Genomic DNA, 18149 nt, shown 5'->3' on the forward strand with positions numbered 1-18149 from the left:
CTATTAAAACTATCTTTTTTTTACGAATACACTAAGGGTACAGTGTTGAAACCTCTACCAGGTTCATTACTATAATCTCTTGGTATTAAAAGAAATACAGTATCTACCTACTGATTTTCTTGTACTATTAAATATATAATTTTTTTAACTAACTAAGGGTACAGTGTTGAAACCTCTACCAGGTTCATTACTATAATCTCTTGGTATTAAAAGAAATACAGTATCTACCTACTGATTTTCTTGTACTATTAAATATATAAATTTTTTAACTAACTAAGGGTACAGTGTTGAAACCTCTACCAGGTTCATTACTATAATCTCTTGGTATTAAAAGAAATACAGTATCTACCTACTGATTTTCTTGTACTATTAAATATATAATTTTTTTTTCTAAGAATTAATTCTCTAAACATGACCGCAAAGGTATAAAAGATTGAGACCGCTAAATATTTTAACATCTATCGTTGGCTATCAGCGAGTAAAAGTAAAAAAATTACAATTACTCTGTATGAAAGAGGCTGGAAGCATACTCTAATATGCAACGGCGTTATAAAAGACGAAGAATGACAGATTGGTACAAATGTGTGAAGAATGTGGCAAATTAGTGCTCAGGGCGGGTAGCTAATGAGTCAGTATAGCGATAGAGGATTTTACCTAGGTAAAACCCTTCCCAAACAAGGGGGGTATGTAACGTTAGCGTCTTGACGCTCCTTGAATGATCAATTTTGTCATAAAATACACTAAGAATAATCTTAAAACTAAATAAATTATATTAGGTAAAACTAAAATATAAGTGCCTAACTAAATAAATAATTCTATAGTAATATTTGCTCGTGTGGTGATGTAGGCGCTTATCCAGCGCGAAACACGTATGTGACGTGTGTATCGACATCGCGGGGCGCGAGGGGTGTCCGTGCATGGAGCTCGGCCTTTTGGACTTCCGCGGCGGCGCGATGTGTTCGCTCCAGCTAAATTTTTAATAATGCTCTCGTGCAACCCTTCCAAAATGTGCCGTCGGAAAATTAATTAATTGCATCAGAAACTATCATGTTCTAAATTTATTTTGTGCGTTAGTGTTTTCCCCCGCTCGGGGGTCCTACCACCTACACTACCAACACTGGCTCCGGAGTCCACCTGCTGCCATGCTGACCCGTGAGGACCTCAAGGCCGTGACGTCACCACCACTTACATGCGCAACCACCACAGCACCAAGCGCACAGCAGGGAAGTGGCACTCGTTCATAAGTGCGTGCAAGTGAATACGGGCTCGCTTTAAATTGTATAAAGAACCACCTCTGAGATCTACTAATCTACCTACCCTCAACTTTAGTTATTTTTACAAAATCGTTTTCTTTGTTTTTAATATAGTTTTTTTTATTATGTACTAGTTGTTTTACTGCCTAGAACACTAAACAACAGCTAAACTGTCACAAAAGGATAAGTGAACGTGACGTCAAGGTCATTGAGATCCCATCTTGAAGTATGGGCAAACCAAGAAAATTGCGTTTTTGTCAGTGAAATATTGCGTTTATATGTATATAGTTACTATACAATATTTTTTAGATAAAATGTAAGGAATCGACTGGTACCCTTACTTTTATCGTTTTTGGAAGTTAAAAAAAACTTAAATTTCGAAACTTTCAGATCCTGTATTTTTGTAACATTTCCGTATTTTATTTTAATATCCACATTATTATTTTAAATTGCTCATTTGCTATTTTACTAGATTTTGTTATAAAATTCAACATGTGTCATCCCTATTGAAGTAGGTAATATGAAAACCCGGGGTGAAAAGGTATATCCATACTAAGCTTACGCACCAAAGTCCCGTGAAATGGCACTACCAATTCCGATCACTGATAATTATTCAGTGGGGCAAACTAGATACCCAACGATTTTGAATAATTTTACGGTTTAGAGTTACTTATTGTTTTTAGTCACCCGCGCGATATATTTCGGAGAGCCTAGTGACAAGTGAGTCTAACTAAACCGTAAAATTATTCAATGTTTAGTTTGTCTCACAACAGTTTAAATTCGACCCAACGATTTGTCGAGTCGATTTTTTTTGAAGTGAAAAGTTCTTTAGCGGCGCTGGGCACTTTTTTTATGTAAGTACCTAAGTAGGTACTTAAATATCTATATTACTACTATATTACTTAAACTCTCTTTCAACAAGGTATAAATAAATATAGCCTAAAAATGAAATTAGTAGCCGGCAGCTGGCGCATCGAAGACTGTAATTACCAGCGTCGCTGGTTGCATTATGCAGTTGTTGGCGAATATAGCGCTGAGCTCGAGCTGAATACGCTAACACTGATCTAAATTAAATTCTGCGACGAAATAAGCGTTTTATATCAGGGCTAATTCGTCAATTGCGGGCATTTTTCTATGTCACTCTAATTATAATTACGTCTTAATGAGAGTAAAAGAGAAAGATCCCCGCAATTTGCGAAATTCGGTTTTCACGGCAGGCCCCCATGGGGTTTATAACAGAAAGCAGTATTTAATTAAAGCGTTAAGGCCAACATAATAGCAGGAAATTCTAATGCCGAAGTTATCCAGTTATAGAAATCAAGATCCCACCAAAAACATTTTCATGTAAAATGTTGCCAAGACGAAACCATAAGGCTCGCACTGACAAAAAGTTATCAGATCTCTTGTAGAGCCAAGCTTCTAACTCTACAAGCCCTAACTTCACAAACTCTACACCTTAGTCAAAATATGTGGCTACTGTCACATGGACGTAAGGTGAAAAATGTATCACTATTAATTATTTTTTATAACACAATAGTTCTTGGAGTAACGAAACGGCCAAGCCACATATTTTGACTAAAGTGTAGAGTTTGTGAAGTTAGGGCTTGTAGAGTTAGAAGCTTGGCTCTACAAGAGATCTGATAACTTTTTGTCAGTGCGAGCCTTATGGTTTCGTCTTGGCAACATTTTACATGAAAATGTTTTTGGTGGGATTTCACTTATTTTTGTAAGTTGCTTCCATCCCCTAATTTAAAGGGTTGCGCGTGTGATTTAAGGACCTACTATTAAAAATCCTGAAATACGTACCTCGGGGCATCTTTTATACAATCTGCTTTTTACTGATTCCCCATACAACCTTCAACCCTCTTTTTCCCCTAACGCCCTTTTCCACCCCCTTTTCACCCTTACGGGGTGATTTTGGAGTTGAAAACTATTCTATGCCATTCCCCATTACAAAAACTATCTACATACCAAATTTCAACTAAATCGGTTCAGCGGTTATTGATTTCCCATACAAAATTCCACCCCCCTTTTCCCCCCTTAGGGACAAAAAATTTCGAGTTTTTGAATTTTTTTGTTGTTTGTGTACTAATATTATCTTAAATACCAAATTTCAGCTTCCTAGGACTTCAGGAAGTACCCTAGAGATTTTGATGATCAACAGTGAGTGAGTGAGTCAGTGACGAAATCGGGGTTTTTTAGTTATGAATAAAATCTTAAGTATAAGAGCTATGCAATTGAAATTTTTTATGTGTAATAAGTCCACTATTGACATCATATCCCGAGAATTTTGTTTATCTGGTATAATCCAAACCCAAGTTATGAGGGTTCAAAAAAACGACGAAGCGCTTCGAGAAAAGGTAGTAGTGCCCTTGCGCTTCGCTTTGCTCGTCTTGGCGGGGGCACTACCGTGCCCCCAGATAATTTGACTTAACACCTGTTTTTAGAGTCTGTGCGGAAAGTGAAGAGTCGTGGGATGTATTGGGCCCTATAAATTTCACGCCTCTTCTCTTTCCGCACAGACTCTACACGCTTTTATTTATAGTCACTTTTACCTTAAGTATGTCTCTAAAGTCGTGTTGCCATAGTCTTTCATTCAAATTTTATGTAGTAGTATGATTGATATGAAATTTGGTTGGCATGGTAACCAACTAGGTTTCAAATTTGTATTAATTATCGTCAACTCATCAACAAGTTGAAGTGTGCAAGGCGAAATACCTAATAGAATCTCCGAGCACAAAGCATTTCCTAGGCTTCGTGATGCCTGTTGGAGTGTATAGAGTATAGTGTTACGTCAATAGATGTCGTTCTCGACTGGCGGAAAATGCCTAGGAAACTTAACCAACCAAATGCCAAATTGCATCTAACTCGGAAATTCAGTGTCAATAAATTCGTCTTTTGTTTATAGGCAGCATATACTAGCACAGCACACTATAAACACCTCATTTAATGAGCTCTTAAATGAGCATAAGCGCTTGAAAGCAGTAAACTCAAGAAAAGAGCTGCACTTGCCAGAGCCATTATTTCCATAGCTAAAGAAAAACCAGTATATTATGATCTGATGCTACATATAGCTATTAAAGATATGGGGTCACAATTATACTAGGTTTCCTGTGATGCGATCGAATGAACAGTAATTTTGTAGCGGAAACGGGTAAGCCGGCAATTGAAGTTGGTATTGTGTTGCAATCTAAGCTAGAGCCCTGAGATTGCTGTGCTGATGCTTAGTAACATGGATTATGACTGTTTTATTATTTCTACACGTGTTTATTGCGCTGAAATGTTATTTTGATGGTTATAGCGTTAGGCTAAGATATCGTTAAAATGGTAATTATCACTTTAACTTATTCTGTTTATTAAAACCATAAACATAATTAATAACAAACTTACAATAAAACTTTAACTGGGGTTTTAACCTTTTGGACGCCAAGATTGCCAAGAACGCTTAATTATGGCGGGTAGGAATGGCAGATTCAGATTCAAATACTCGATGGTTTTGAATAGATTGATCTGATATGAATCTTCATATCAGAGATGATTAGGTATCTATCTAATCATCGATTTCCTTTAGAAAAATATCTAATATTTGAGGGAGTATTTAAAAACTCATTGGCGGACAATCGATTCGTTCTTTCGATCGATACCCATTACCCAACCCTATTGTTTCTTGGGGTGTGTGCTGTCATCGCTGTAAAAGGCTATATATGACTCCTATAACATGCGTCAATGCAGGCTACCATGTCTCTTCCCCTAGGCTAGGGTCTATTCGGCGTACCTTAGGGTCTAAAACTCACCCTAAACTCGCAGCAGCACCAGCTATAGCTCCCCCGCACTGCGCGGCCACATACAGGATTGCGCGCAACGGCGAAACGCGCCTGCGCACGCAGAGCGCCGCCGATACCGCCGGGTTGATGTGTGCACCTGGAACAAAGACCGAATTTATAATCCGAATTTCAAACGTGTAGTTTAAGGGCCTCCATACTCGTGCGCGAATCGCGGCGCAAAGCCGCGAATGCGCGAGTGTGGAGTCGATTTCGCAGATCTACAGACGCACGAGTGTGGAGGGGGCTTTAATTTAGGTGAAGAGTGGCTGTGGTATTCAAAAGCAATAATAATCGGTCAATTTAAATGGAAATTCAACATAGTTTTCTACGTAGGTACACCCACATACCCATTTCTCTCGAGCTCCCTGGACCAGGGACCCTGGTCGTCATAATTTTAAGGTGGGATTTCACCAGTGTTCGGCGCTGTGCGCGGCACAAGCATTTTTGTACTGAATATGTGCCGCACACTGGTGGAATCCCGACTTTACGCTTACCACTATTGCACCGTTTACGGTCGGTGTGATGTGATCGAACACTGGGCTTTCCTTTACCATATTAAGGGAAGAGTATAATTATGTATTTGGGCAAATACGGCAATAATGTGGGTAATGCCTAACCGGTAAAAGGATGTACATTAATAGGGTTATAGTAAAAAATTAAAGGCTTGTATTCCCAGTTACATACCTATTTGCTTCATTACCATTACGTTTATTAGTATAGATTTCCACGAAAAATGGGAATAGTATTATTCCGCCTCTCTTTATTACAACTAAAATCAGAGTAACACAAAATGTATATTATTGTTACATTAGAATAAGGAGAAATACCGCGAATACAAAAGGTAGGTACTCACACTAATGGTACGGATATAAAGTGCACGCTCTCTTTGATACATTTTAACGTATAGGTATTGCTCTGGGGTAATGTTATTAGAAATTATAATGTAGAGATTTCATTAGTTTCATTCGCCTCACTTTCTGGATCTAACATTACAAAATCTTTATTAAAGTAGGTATTTCAGTCCGACTAAAGTAATGTAAGTATGTACCTAATTGTACTTACGTCTGATTACCAGTCCGCCGGACGATATCGGCCTATCACTTGTTCGGAGCTGTCAACTTTTTGTTCTAACTGACAGGCCGATATCGTCGGGCGGACTGTTAATCAGTGGGCCCCTTTACGGCTAACTGCATAAAGAAAGACTCAAAAAAAGACCCAAACTTGCGTCAGCATTATGCTCGCGTATTTTGTGTCGTCGCTGTTTTTATAATGTACTCAGGTAAAGGTAACTATAATAGGACCGGCGGCCGATCTGAATCACAAATGGGCCGGGCATACATTCATGATACATTTGTCTAATATCTTGTGTTACTTGGCCTATAGATACGGAACACTTATGTGTAATCTGAGATCTTACTTATTTTGGATTCCCAGAGATGCGTTGGACTTGTTGCGCAAGTATAAAAATCTTGTATATTAATAGAAATAGCCTAACGGTTACGTCTTTTTGGAAGTGTTTTCATGTATTATCCTAGGCGGGGTGGAATGGGACAAGAATGTTAGGTACTGTTAGGAACAAGAATTTTATTCGTAAAACTGGAAAAAAAACTATGCTTTATTTTATTCACCAGTCATGGTCGCAAGAATATATCTGTGAAACACAGACAACTTATTTATAGGAACATCATATTTACAAAAGCCTCAGTGCGATGGCGAACATCAATTCAAAAACTTGAACGATAATATTTTCCCTTTTGATACGCAAAAGGAAGAGACCGTGACAAACAAACGCACAAAGAAAACAGCATTTTGAATCGCGGGCAGGTACAAACCACTTCCTGTCATTCAAAGCAACCTTCCAAATTATATAGAAAAAACCTAAAACTATAGCTGAAAGGCCTTGATTAAAAAAGCATGAACAAACGTTGAATAAAACTGGACCGTCGCAGATCAGATGAAAGCGATTGAAATAGCGAATGAAATGTGGATACAACATAACTGTCACAGATAAGCCAAAATGAATGAATGGAACTTTAAATCGAGCCTTTAAATAGGGATGTCCAGTCCCATTAGTGAAAATTAGGGCGGGCCATTCTATAAATTCATCACGGAGTCGCAAGTGGAGAGGCGAGAATTAGCCTATATTGTCGTCTCTTGTGATATGATATAATTTAAAATGTCATTGTCCACGGCGTTAAACTTAAAAGAGGGGAAGGGTGCACGTGTCGCGCCCAGAAATAATAACTGGCTATAAAGAGTTATTTTATAGAGAGGAACATAGAAAACAAACTTGTGGGGATGGCAATGCGATCGTTCGTCGAGTTTCATTGTTATTCGCCCCATTAGATATCACGCGGAAAATAAGCTCAGAATAGTCAAATATGGTAGAGCCTCGGATCTCATTAAATAAATGCCCTTATTTAATGCTTTCGCAGTTCGCTTCTTTCTCCTTGCTAATTCGATCCGGATTTGCATAAATTCTTATTAGTGTCGCGTCTAATAATGTATACCCTCGTTTTTAAATTTATGTCTTTGAAGTATTTTATACGTAAAATTTTATGGACATAAAGATACTTTAGCCGGAGGAAACTGCTTCCTGGTGAGTTTAACACTTTCGCTGCCAAGGTTATTTTAGAAGTAAATATATATTTGAGTTATCAAAACTTGAAAGAAAACTTAGGTCGAGAGAAATGGAAACACTTCTCAAAGGACTTTTATCTTGTTAAAGAGTTGTAAGGATTAACTGACGAAAATGTTCTCTTATCCATAGCTTTAGTCCGTTTCTGATTACAAATTCAAATCAAAGATAAAATAGAGTTTTTTTGCTGAAGATTGAAATTTTAAATATTTAAATTACATCACTGTGTTAATTTATTCCACGAATACGATCTTCAGTACGAATAATAAATGCAGACATAATAAGGCAATGTCATTAAAAAACTCGACGACATTTCCCCTTGTGTAACTTCGGACGTTATATTTACAATACTCGTACCTGTTTAATATTAAACAAATGAAAGCAGTATTTGCTTAAATTTGCGACCGGAAATCATCTAACTTCCTTATTTCAGATTGCACAAATACCATTTCGTTGTTAATGATATTGTAATTTGCCAAACGAGCTCTCGGGTCTGCTATATTGCGGTTAAATTACAAAGTTTCGTCTCTTGTAGAAGTTGTAGATATAATCTTGAAACCATAGGAAAGTTTACCCCACAGCTCACTTGGGATGAGTTTTAAAAAACTTACGCGCGTTTATTATCTTGAAAATCACGATTTTATAGCTTATATATCAGTGATATAAGATTCAAAATTGTATGCATATTTTTCAAAGTGATAGTACTTTCGCCAGGCGCGACCCTTGTAAAAAAGTGGGATAATTGTGAACATCTGCACGGTACGAGCGGCAACGTAACTCGTCCGAATATCGCTCGAGTGGGAATAAATTACATGATGGCGGCTTTAATTGGACTCTAAGGCCCCATACGCACTAGCGGCTGGCCGCTTAGGCGGTTCGTTTGAGCGGCCAGCCGCCTGACGCGGTTGATATAGCGGCTGGCCGCTATGGCGGCCAGCCGCGATGAAACCGCGATGCAACCGCGTTAAGCGGCTGGACCGCTCGGCATCTTGGGTATATTAACAAAATGGAAGCCGTTGAAGTAGCTTGTGTTATATAGGTATTTGTACTACCTAAAACAACGAAAGAAAAATAAAAAAAGATACTGCATGGATTCATCCTTTACTAGAAACACGCAACGAATTTGGCCAGCCAGAAAGTTTCGATAAATAAAGATAAGTTTAACTGATGTATAGTAGGCAAACTGAAGAACGTGAGCCGATGCAGTTAGGTATTACAGATTACTGCTATGTGTTTAGGTTAGCTTTAAAGTCTATTTTTTTATTCGGTAGACTAAAATGACATTTCATAGTATGAAATGACATTTTATGTTCATACTATGAAATGTCATTTTAGTCTACCGAATAAAAAAAATAGACTTTAGGTACATTGATAAAGTCCGTCAACCAAATCTTGTCAGTAGTAAAGGGCGGCAAATTTGAAAAATCGCGGGTTAGCAACACTGTGTTCAAATAATTCCAAAACGCGTGTCATCTGTGTTTTATCTGTGGAATATGGATCGTGAATGACAGCCGTCACCTTATTTGTTTTCATTTGGTTTTCATTCTGAATCTTTTCTGTTTCAAGAGATATTTCTGCTGTCACCATTAAATACCAATACATTAAATAAGATTAAGCAAAGCTAAGGGGCCTACAATGTACAATCATGCTCGTTGATGGTAAACATTACTAAAAATTGAGGTTATGACAAGTATTGGAACTATTGGAAGAACTCTTTCGAACTTTTAAGATTATGTTCAGTTTTTTTGTTTTAGGGTTAAAAGGCATAAATAAAATTAAAACGTATGCCTAAATCTATCCAACAAGACCATAAATTGTGTCCTGGAAACCGTCCATAGGCCCACATGTCAAATATTTTCAGCAATCAGTTGTGACTATTTACAAAGGTAAACCTTTTAAACAGTATTAAGAGCCATTATTATATCGCCGTTCTTTCGCAATATCTACCTAATCTATACATGTTTGTTGCAGGATTAAATCTTGCCCAATATAAGGCGTTCGTAGTAGGTAGTATCTTTTCAGACAATACTTACCTATGGCGGTTTATGTACGTGTACAACGCAACCAAGTCGAAAAGTGACCCTCATCTTATTTACCTTTAAATTAAATAAACACCTAAATATCAGTTGTTTTATTTTTAATATGTATATTGTACAATATATACCAATCAAAAAAATTACACAGGTATGTCATATTCATCCAGAACAGTACACTAATTTACATTAACAAGTGGCATATTATATTGTAAATAACAAATATATGCACTATCTAATTATCTGCATTTTGATATGATTTTATTTTAGTAAACTTAGAAGACATAGATAGGGAACAAAGAGAATATAAGCAGTTGTTTTTGATATCTTCAAATTTGTTCATCATTTTAATTAACATTGTTTTAACATCGCTTTTAAATTGCCCGTCCATGTTTCAATTTTTTTCAATAAACCGCGAGTGACAATTTGAATTGACGTACGCAGGGCGCGCTCAGCGGAAAAAAAAATCTGTTGGTTCGATGTACATTGCTGCTTTTCTTAACGCAATACTGCTCTTTGAGTGTTGCCCTACTTTAGTTTGCTTTACATTGCTACTGACAAGATTTGGTTGACGGACTATAGTAGACATTTTGTTTTGTTGTGAGTAACTTTGTTAATTCTATTTGAAAAGAGACAGAAAATAATAAACTAAAGGAGTTTCTTCGGCGGTTCTTCCTCTTTACAGTGTCCATCCCTCCGAATCGCTGGTAATAAATACCTATAAATTTGATCTGCTTTTAATTTAGTGTTACCTTTTATACTAGACCTAGGCCTTAAGCCTTCATAGTCATCTTACAGATAGTTCAGACTTTTTTCATATTAAATAAATTACATTCAATTTCGGTTGTTCAATCATGATGGTATATTTAATCAACCCCGATACCATCACACGCAAAAAAAATATGGCTAGGCAATCGGGTCCGAGTTACTAGACAATAACTGTTATTTTCTTGCTTTACTATAAAAAAAAATTACGTAATTTATTTTTAATTATTAATAAATTATTCTATATCTACATGGTAAATAATATTGTAGTGGACGGATACGTCGGCTACAAACTCATCGGCGGCTCGCCGCACCCTGAACCGCCAGTGCGTATAGACAAGGTGGCGGCCAGCCGCGAAGCGGGCCGCAGCTCTCCATTCAACCGCCGCGGTTGAAATTTTGTGGCGGTTAAGTGCGTACGATCACAAGCGGTTGCATATTAAATTGGAAAAGCGGCTGGCCGCGCGGCCAGCCGCCCCCGCGGTTAACCGCTAGTGCGTAAGGGCCCTAGGCAACCCTATTTCTACCTAAAAGATACAACAGCCAAACGAGTATGAAATTTATAGAGAGTTATTACATTTTTGCTCCGAAAGTCACTCTATCTCGGCCGAATGCGTCGCACCTTGCACCAATTTAAAAAAAGCGGCCCGGTGCGAGTCGGACTCGCCCATGAAGGGTTCCGTATTTAGGGGATTTATGACGTATTAAAAAAACTACTTACTAGATCTCGTTCAAACCGTTCGTTCAAATTTTCGGTGGAAGTTTGCATGGTAATGTACATCATATATTTTTTTTAGTTTTATCTTTCTCTTATTTTAGAAGTTACAGGGGGGGACACACATTTTACCACTTTGGAAGTGTCTCTCGCGCAAACTATTCAGTTTAGAAAAAAATGATATTAGAAACCTCAATATAATTATTGAAGACCTATCCATAGATACCCCACACGTATGGGTTTGATGAAAAAATTTTTTTTGACTTTCAGTTCTAAGTATGGGGAACCCCAAAAAAAAACTACTAGATCTCGTTCAAACCAATTTTCGGTGGAAGTTTGTAGTATGGTAATGTACATCATATATTTTTTTTAGTTTTATCATTCTCTTATTTTAGAAGTTACAGGGGGGGGGGGCACATTTTACCATTTTGGAAGTGTCTCTCGCGCAAACTATTCAGTTTAGAAAAAAATGATATTAGAAACCTCAATGTCATTTTTGAAGACCTATCCATAGATACCCCACACGTATGGGTTTGATGAAAAACCGATTCCGTTTTTTGCCATTTGGCTACGGAACCCTAAAAAAAGAAGCAGGTATCTGCACGTGGTCAGGTTTTTTTGCCAGGCTCCTCGCAAGCTCAGTAAGGCAACGGCGAGTCTATTTTAATAGCTTTGTGGCCGACGTAGATCGCTAAAGTAACAAGCTTTCCTTTGTCTTCCATTTACAAATTATTAAAAAGTTGTAATTAACAACTTTAAATTACCGTTACTGAAAAGTAACCTTTATTTATTACGATATAAAGTTGAGTTTGTGCATGTTGGCAGAGGTTTATTCGTATTATTTTTATAAATAGACGTTGATAAAGGCAAGCTGCAGGAGCAGGAGTAAATTGCGTGGGATAGTTGCACAGCATGACCTTTCGTGTGCATTGCGTGGGATGCCAATTGCCTTTGCACCACCGAAGACACGTGTAACCTTGTTCAGTTTACAGTGTAAACCTTATTTCAATAATTATAAGGTCGATAAATCGTGCGTACTGATAGTGATATGAAAGCAGGGTCCAGGTAGGCAGGTGTCAGCTGCTTAGATTTCGGTACTATGTATATTGAGTCTTACATCGATTTGGAAATTTGTAAGAATACAACGTGATTCAGATTCCATGTTATAGAAAAAAATTGCAGTTATTTAAAACAAAAGTTTTTGAATCTTTAATTGGGGTGTTGACTAAGGTCAGTTATATGTTGTCTATTATTCACAACACTCGTGCCAGACTCAGGCGAAAAGTGCACATCCCAATCTACCTATATACAATACCTATCATACTTTTAAATGAATGCAGTAACTGTCCGTCTGAGATGAAATTTGGTAGGTCCTACGGACGGTCGGACGAACATCCACGGACATCATATGATAGCTGTTATTCTCTTTGCCTGGATTTCGTTTGTGTTTCTGACTTATGATGTAAATGATCAACAAGAAACGTTTTTTTTATACAAATCAAATTTCCATCCAATTCAGAACTTGTTCTAGGTATGTATTTGCGTGCGTTAAAAAAATTGCTTGGGTAGAAGTTGTAAGGTTAACTCTAAGGGCCCATTTAGACGATGCGAGAACTCGCATGCGAGTTTCATTACTTTGCGGGTTTTGATCGGTTGGTTAAATTGGACGTAACCAACAGTCCACAATGTAACTAAAATCGCATACGAGTTCGCGCGCCGTTTAAATCAGCCCTAAGTTTAAAACTCTTACCAGAAATATTGACAAAGCACAGGGTCAGCGTGGCGATGGCACATCCCGAGGCCAAGGCCGTGGACAGCAGGATCGCCGAGGCCGAAGCACCGACTCCAGCACCCATAGCTGCCCCGCACACTATGAACACATACAAGAACGAGGCCGCGCACTCCGCCAGCACGGCCTTCCACAGCGATAGAGTCCTCACTTCCAATCGAGCCGGCACTCTTCCAGCCAGTCCCTCGTTACCATCTTTCCTCAAACCTTCCAACTTCTCAAACAACGTTACTATATGCTGGTCTATACTCTCATCCGGCATATTTAACGATTGCTCACCCATTTTTCTCAATATATCCACTTTTTTAAAATACTACTAAACTATTATAATAAACCTATCATGGCACGCAAACAGGAATCCGAATAAAATATTAATAAAAAAACAAACACTGACGCTAAAAAATAAAAGGCAAAGCTCTATTTCGTTTATGCTTAAATTTCGCGCGAACGCGTGTAGGCGGGCAACGGACGCCCTCACGCCGCTGCGACCGGTTTCGGAGTGAAGCTGAATGAACGAGTTCAATGGCGGGGGCTCCACTTGTTACACCCGGACCTGCTGGGGTGTAATCAAATCACCAACTCGTATCACAATAGCTAGTTAATTGGATAGCCATTATTACAACATGCGTTTTAGGTTAGCAAAGTTTGCGGGTTGTTTTTCATTTGCATATGATGCCGTTGTGAAATGTGAATGACCTTCTGGTAGTTTTTTGACTTAAAATAACATTTGCTTTTTGTTAGCTTTTATCAATAAAATTAATAGGAAAAGGTGGGGTAGTTTGTAGTTTTAATAGCTATAGCGCTCTAATGAAAGGACTAAAATCAGTACACGAATACCTAAACGTAATAGCCGGTGCCATTAACGAAATGGGTCATTAACTGCGTCATTTACGCCGCTGGTCGCCTGATTTCCCGAAGGATAATTGCATGAGGCGTCCCCGCATCGAAACATTCGAAACCAATAAGGGTTGTGTTCGGAAAATGTCCGGAACTTAATATGAAAATGTATCCAGCATCTAGCAGTCTCAACTACGTACTAGTAGCTCTGCAGCCTGTAAGCTGTAGACCTCGTGAGTAAAAATCCACCGTTTAGATTTTTTTCTAAAACTTGAATCGAGAAAAAAATCCATATATTTACTTAATTATAGAACTTTCTCACAAAAATTCACGGGAATTGGTTGAGAAATGCGACCTGTAGATCCTGTAGATGAGAACAGCCTGACAGCCGGACATACAAAATACAAATTTTTGCCCAAGCAGAAACGGAGACGCTTCGCTCGTGCTTCGAGCCCGCTCGGTCAATATGAGACATGCTCTGAATGTAATGTATTAGGTAGGTACCTACACCTACGCTCAAAGGAAGTTACGACTATTTCTAGACTTTCCAGTTTAAGACAAAGAAACATTTACGTTAAATGGTTTTCAATGGCTGAAATTCAAACAATAGCGTCTGATGAAACGTTAGGTGCCTACGCTGGCTACGCTTAAATAAGAATTAATTGTCAAAGTTTTTGCAACAAAACTCTGAGGTGAGGAATTACATTAGGATTTAGGTACCGAGTAATTGTTAGGTAGGTACCTGTACCTGTCTATTTATAGGCTCAAGTGACTTGAGCCTATAAATAGCCATAGGCGTACGCACGGTGGGGAAAGAGGTGGGGCTGTGGTGCTACGGACAGGAAACCTAGAGCGCCGAGTCCCTTCTCATTCCTCTTCATCAGTTGATCCTGGGGAAAGGTAAGGGTTCTTGGACGGTGCGCCCCGGGGGCAACGGTAAGTAATCTCTTGGTTTCCAAGTAATTCCTTACCGGTGCTGCCAATGTCCTGTCGTGGGGGGGTTGAGGGGGTTCCACACAGGGTGTCCTCTCAATTAGGGAGAGTTCACCCGAGTGTGTGCTGGAGGAGGGCCTTCGGCCCGGGCGGCTTCGGTGGCGGATGGGGCCTTCGGGCCGGCGGGCGCCTTCGGGTGCGTGAGGGCACAGGAATGCCGCTGACATGTATAAAACTGCGGTCCCCGTAACTGTCTAGGCAGAGGGCCTATGATGACGGCCGGGGGGTGGAACCCGGGGTTTTTCCATCTCCTCCCGGCGTGGAGGTTGTCATGAGGGACCAGTGTGTGGTGTCGCCCTGCATACTACCTTCGAGAGGGGGAGCTTCGGCTCCAGGGCCTTCGGGTCCAAGGAGGGGACAGCTTCGGCTGTCGGCAGCAGGCGGTGTTCGCGGTGGAGTGCTCTGTGATCCCGTTTTCACCGCCCCCATTGCTGCGAGACGGGCATACCGTAGAGGGTTTAGTCGGTATTTGGCCCCTTGGCCACGAGTCCGACATATCCGTCCTAGTTCCCGGCTAGGCGGAATGCCTACATGCATTACTTCACGTTAAAAAAAAGGTGGGGCTGTCGCCCCACCCTGGTCCCTGACCAGAAGCTAACAGTTGTTAGGCACAATTAATGTAAATATCTGGGAGACCGAGCTTTGCTCGGAAAACATATTTAAAAACTCAAAAATGTGCATTTTCCCAGAGATAAGACCTAATAGCTAGATCGATTTTTTTGCCCCCGAAAACCACCATGAGACCACCGATAAATCGAGCGCGCATCCGCAGAGATCAAGTCCAGAGCGCCTAACCGCGAACCACGTTCGACGTGTTGCCTCTCGCCTCTCTGTCGCACTTGTACGTAAGTGTGACAGGGAGCTAACACGTAACACGTCGAACGTGGTTCGCGGTAGGCCCTCACTTCTTTGCGATCTCCGAACGAAGTTATCCGCCCGCGTCCCCGACCCTGGCGGAGACAGACTACCCTCGGACGGACTGCAAACAGGCACGCACCATTATCTCCCGCATCTCTTTCCCCTTGACCCCTTTCTCCTGTAGATAGTTTCGTAAATATTCGAGCTGTTTCAACCGTACCTTGCAAAGAGTAAAGTACCTTGTTACAACGTACTCAGACTCCCTCACCCCTTAAAAAATGCCCTACCCCTCACAAAATGCTGGGTACGCCGTACGCCCATGGGCTCAACGTTTCTTTATTATTAGGGTTCCGTAGCCAAATGGCAAAAAACGGAACCCTTATAGATTCGTCATGTCTGTCTGTCTGTCCGTCTGTCCGTGTATGTCACAGTCACTTTTCTCCGAAACTATAAGAACTATACTGTTGAAACTTGGTAAGTAGATGTATTCTGTGAACCGCATTAAGATTTTCACACAAAAATAGAAAAAAAAAACAATAAATTTTTGGGGTTCCCTATACTTAGAACTGAAACTCAAAATTTTTTTTTCATCAAACCTATACGTGTGGGGTATCTATGGATAGGTCTTCAAAAATGATATTGAGGTTTCTAATATCATTTTTTTCTAAACTGAATAGTTTGCGCGAGAGACACTTCCAAAGTGGTAAAATGTGTGTCCCCCCCCCCCCCCTCCTGTAACTTCTAAAATAACAGAATGATAAAACTAAAAAAAATATATGATGTACATTACCGTGTAAACTTCCACCGAAAATTGGTTTGAACGAGATCTAGTAAGTAGTTTTTTTTAATACGTCATAAATCGCCTAAATACGGAACCCCTCATGGGCGAGTCCGACTCGCACTTGGCCGCTTTTTATACCTAATTGAGTAAGTACCTACCTAATAAGTTATTACGCGGTTGGCAAAGCGTGGCATTTGTTACCTGCTACATAAAGATTCTCAATACATAGTAGGTAAGGAAACCGTCGGACACAGTATGCTGCCTGTAACGGGAGCAACATCATGTACAGTCAGCTGCAGAGAAAAGGTATCGTAATTTAACCTAGCATAGAAGAGCGCCATCTACTTTTAGCTTACCTATTTCACCGGCCGTTCCCAATGTTCCCATAGTGAGACTCGTGGCAAAAGGTGGGGGGTGGGGGACATTACGGCTGCTGAAGTGGTGGAGTATGTACCTACACCAGACCTGCTAGCATAAGTTGCGTTCTCGCGCGCGACTCCATACATCTAGCGCGACTTTAAATATGGACTGAGGGCCTACCGCGAACCACGTTCGACGTATTGCCTCTCTGTCGCACTTGTAAATTTGTACGTAAGTGAGACAGGGAGACAACACGTCGAACGTGGTTCGCGGTAGGCCCTCTGGCCCGAGAACACAACTCATTATAGTATACACGCTGAGGGTGGTCCAGCTTCGATCAGGCCACTACGTGCACTTTAACTCTTTTGAGGTGCGCGTGCCGCGACCGCGACCGCTGCAGAGGATTGTGCAGAGGACCATTGAGTGCCCAACAACCCAAAATGAATGTTCGTGATCATGTGTACAAAACTATAAATTAGGTACCAAACTTCTAAAGCGCATAGTCTACTTATTTTAGATCTACTTAAGAGGTGTAACAGCAACAGCAGTTTATAGGTAAGTACCTACCGGGCATGGTATTTAGGAAGCCGGTGCTTTGGTGCGCAGTTTTTGCTTACCAGATCCAGTTTTACCTATGTGCGAAGATTGTATTCGTCTATGGACTCTATGGTGTGGTGTGAAATGCGTGGAACAACTTCGCTCGATGATCGCGCTCAACGTGGCAAAAATGTGTATTTCGTGGGGTCTTTTGCCCAATTTCTTTTATTGAATATGTGGTTAACATGTATGATGTACTTAGATAATTATGTCGTGACATTGAATGTGACATGTTGTCGATTATCCATTAGAAGTGGTATACGCGAATACGCGTGCCTCCGTGAGGGACAAAATATACGCAATGCGACACTATGATTGGTCGAATTTATTTGTTGCCCACCATAATCCATACCAATTTATGGTGGGGAATAAAAAAAATGTGAAACTGTGACAAGGACAATCAAGAATAGCTCTTTCGCTGTTACACCTACTGAAAGATACATAAGACTGTTCCGTTCGGTCATTTCCCCCCACCCTTCATGTCTGGTCCAGTTAAAATACTAGGTTCATGTCAATCATATACTTGGTCAAGCAGATCTTGTCAGTAGAAAGGCGGCAAATTTGAAAAATGTAAGCGCGAAAGGATTTCGTCCCATACAAAATTTGAATTTCGCGCCGTTTTTATTAACAAGATTTGCTTGACCAGCTATAGTTATCAACCAGTCATTACGTCATCATTAATTATTAGCGACCTTTTTGGGTAGTT

The 18149-nt window shown here is 39.9% G+C and overlaps 1 protein-coding gene across 2 annotated transcripts in view; it reads right to left on the reverse strand.

Moving 5' to 3' along the window:
* LOC134663067 (neurogenic protein big brain) overlaps positions 1-13727 on the reverse strand; it is a 158881-nt gene extending 145154 nt beyond the window's left edge. The window contains exons 1-2 of one of the 2 annotated variants that reach the window (XM_063519382.1): positions 12979-13727; positions 5048-5174 (exon numbers count right to left, since the gene is read on the reverse strand). In XM_063519382.1, the coding sequence (XP_063375452.1) occupies positions 5048-5174; positions 12979-13300 (449 nt within the window). In that variant the 5' untranslated portion in view covers positions 13301-13727. The remainder of the gene's footprint in view (positions 1-5047; positions 5175-12978) is intronic. The other variant, XM_063519384.1, reaches the window with a different exon arrangement.
* Positions 13728-18149: the final 4422 nt, after the last annotated feature.

Source organism: Cydia amplana, chromosome 4, assembly GCF_948474715.1.
Source record: "Cydia amplana chromosome 4, ilCydAmpl1.1, whole genome shotgun sequence".
Classification (NCBI taxonomy): Eukaryota; Metazoa; Arthropoda; class Insecta; order Lepidoptera; family Tortricidae; genus Cydia; species Cydia amplana.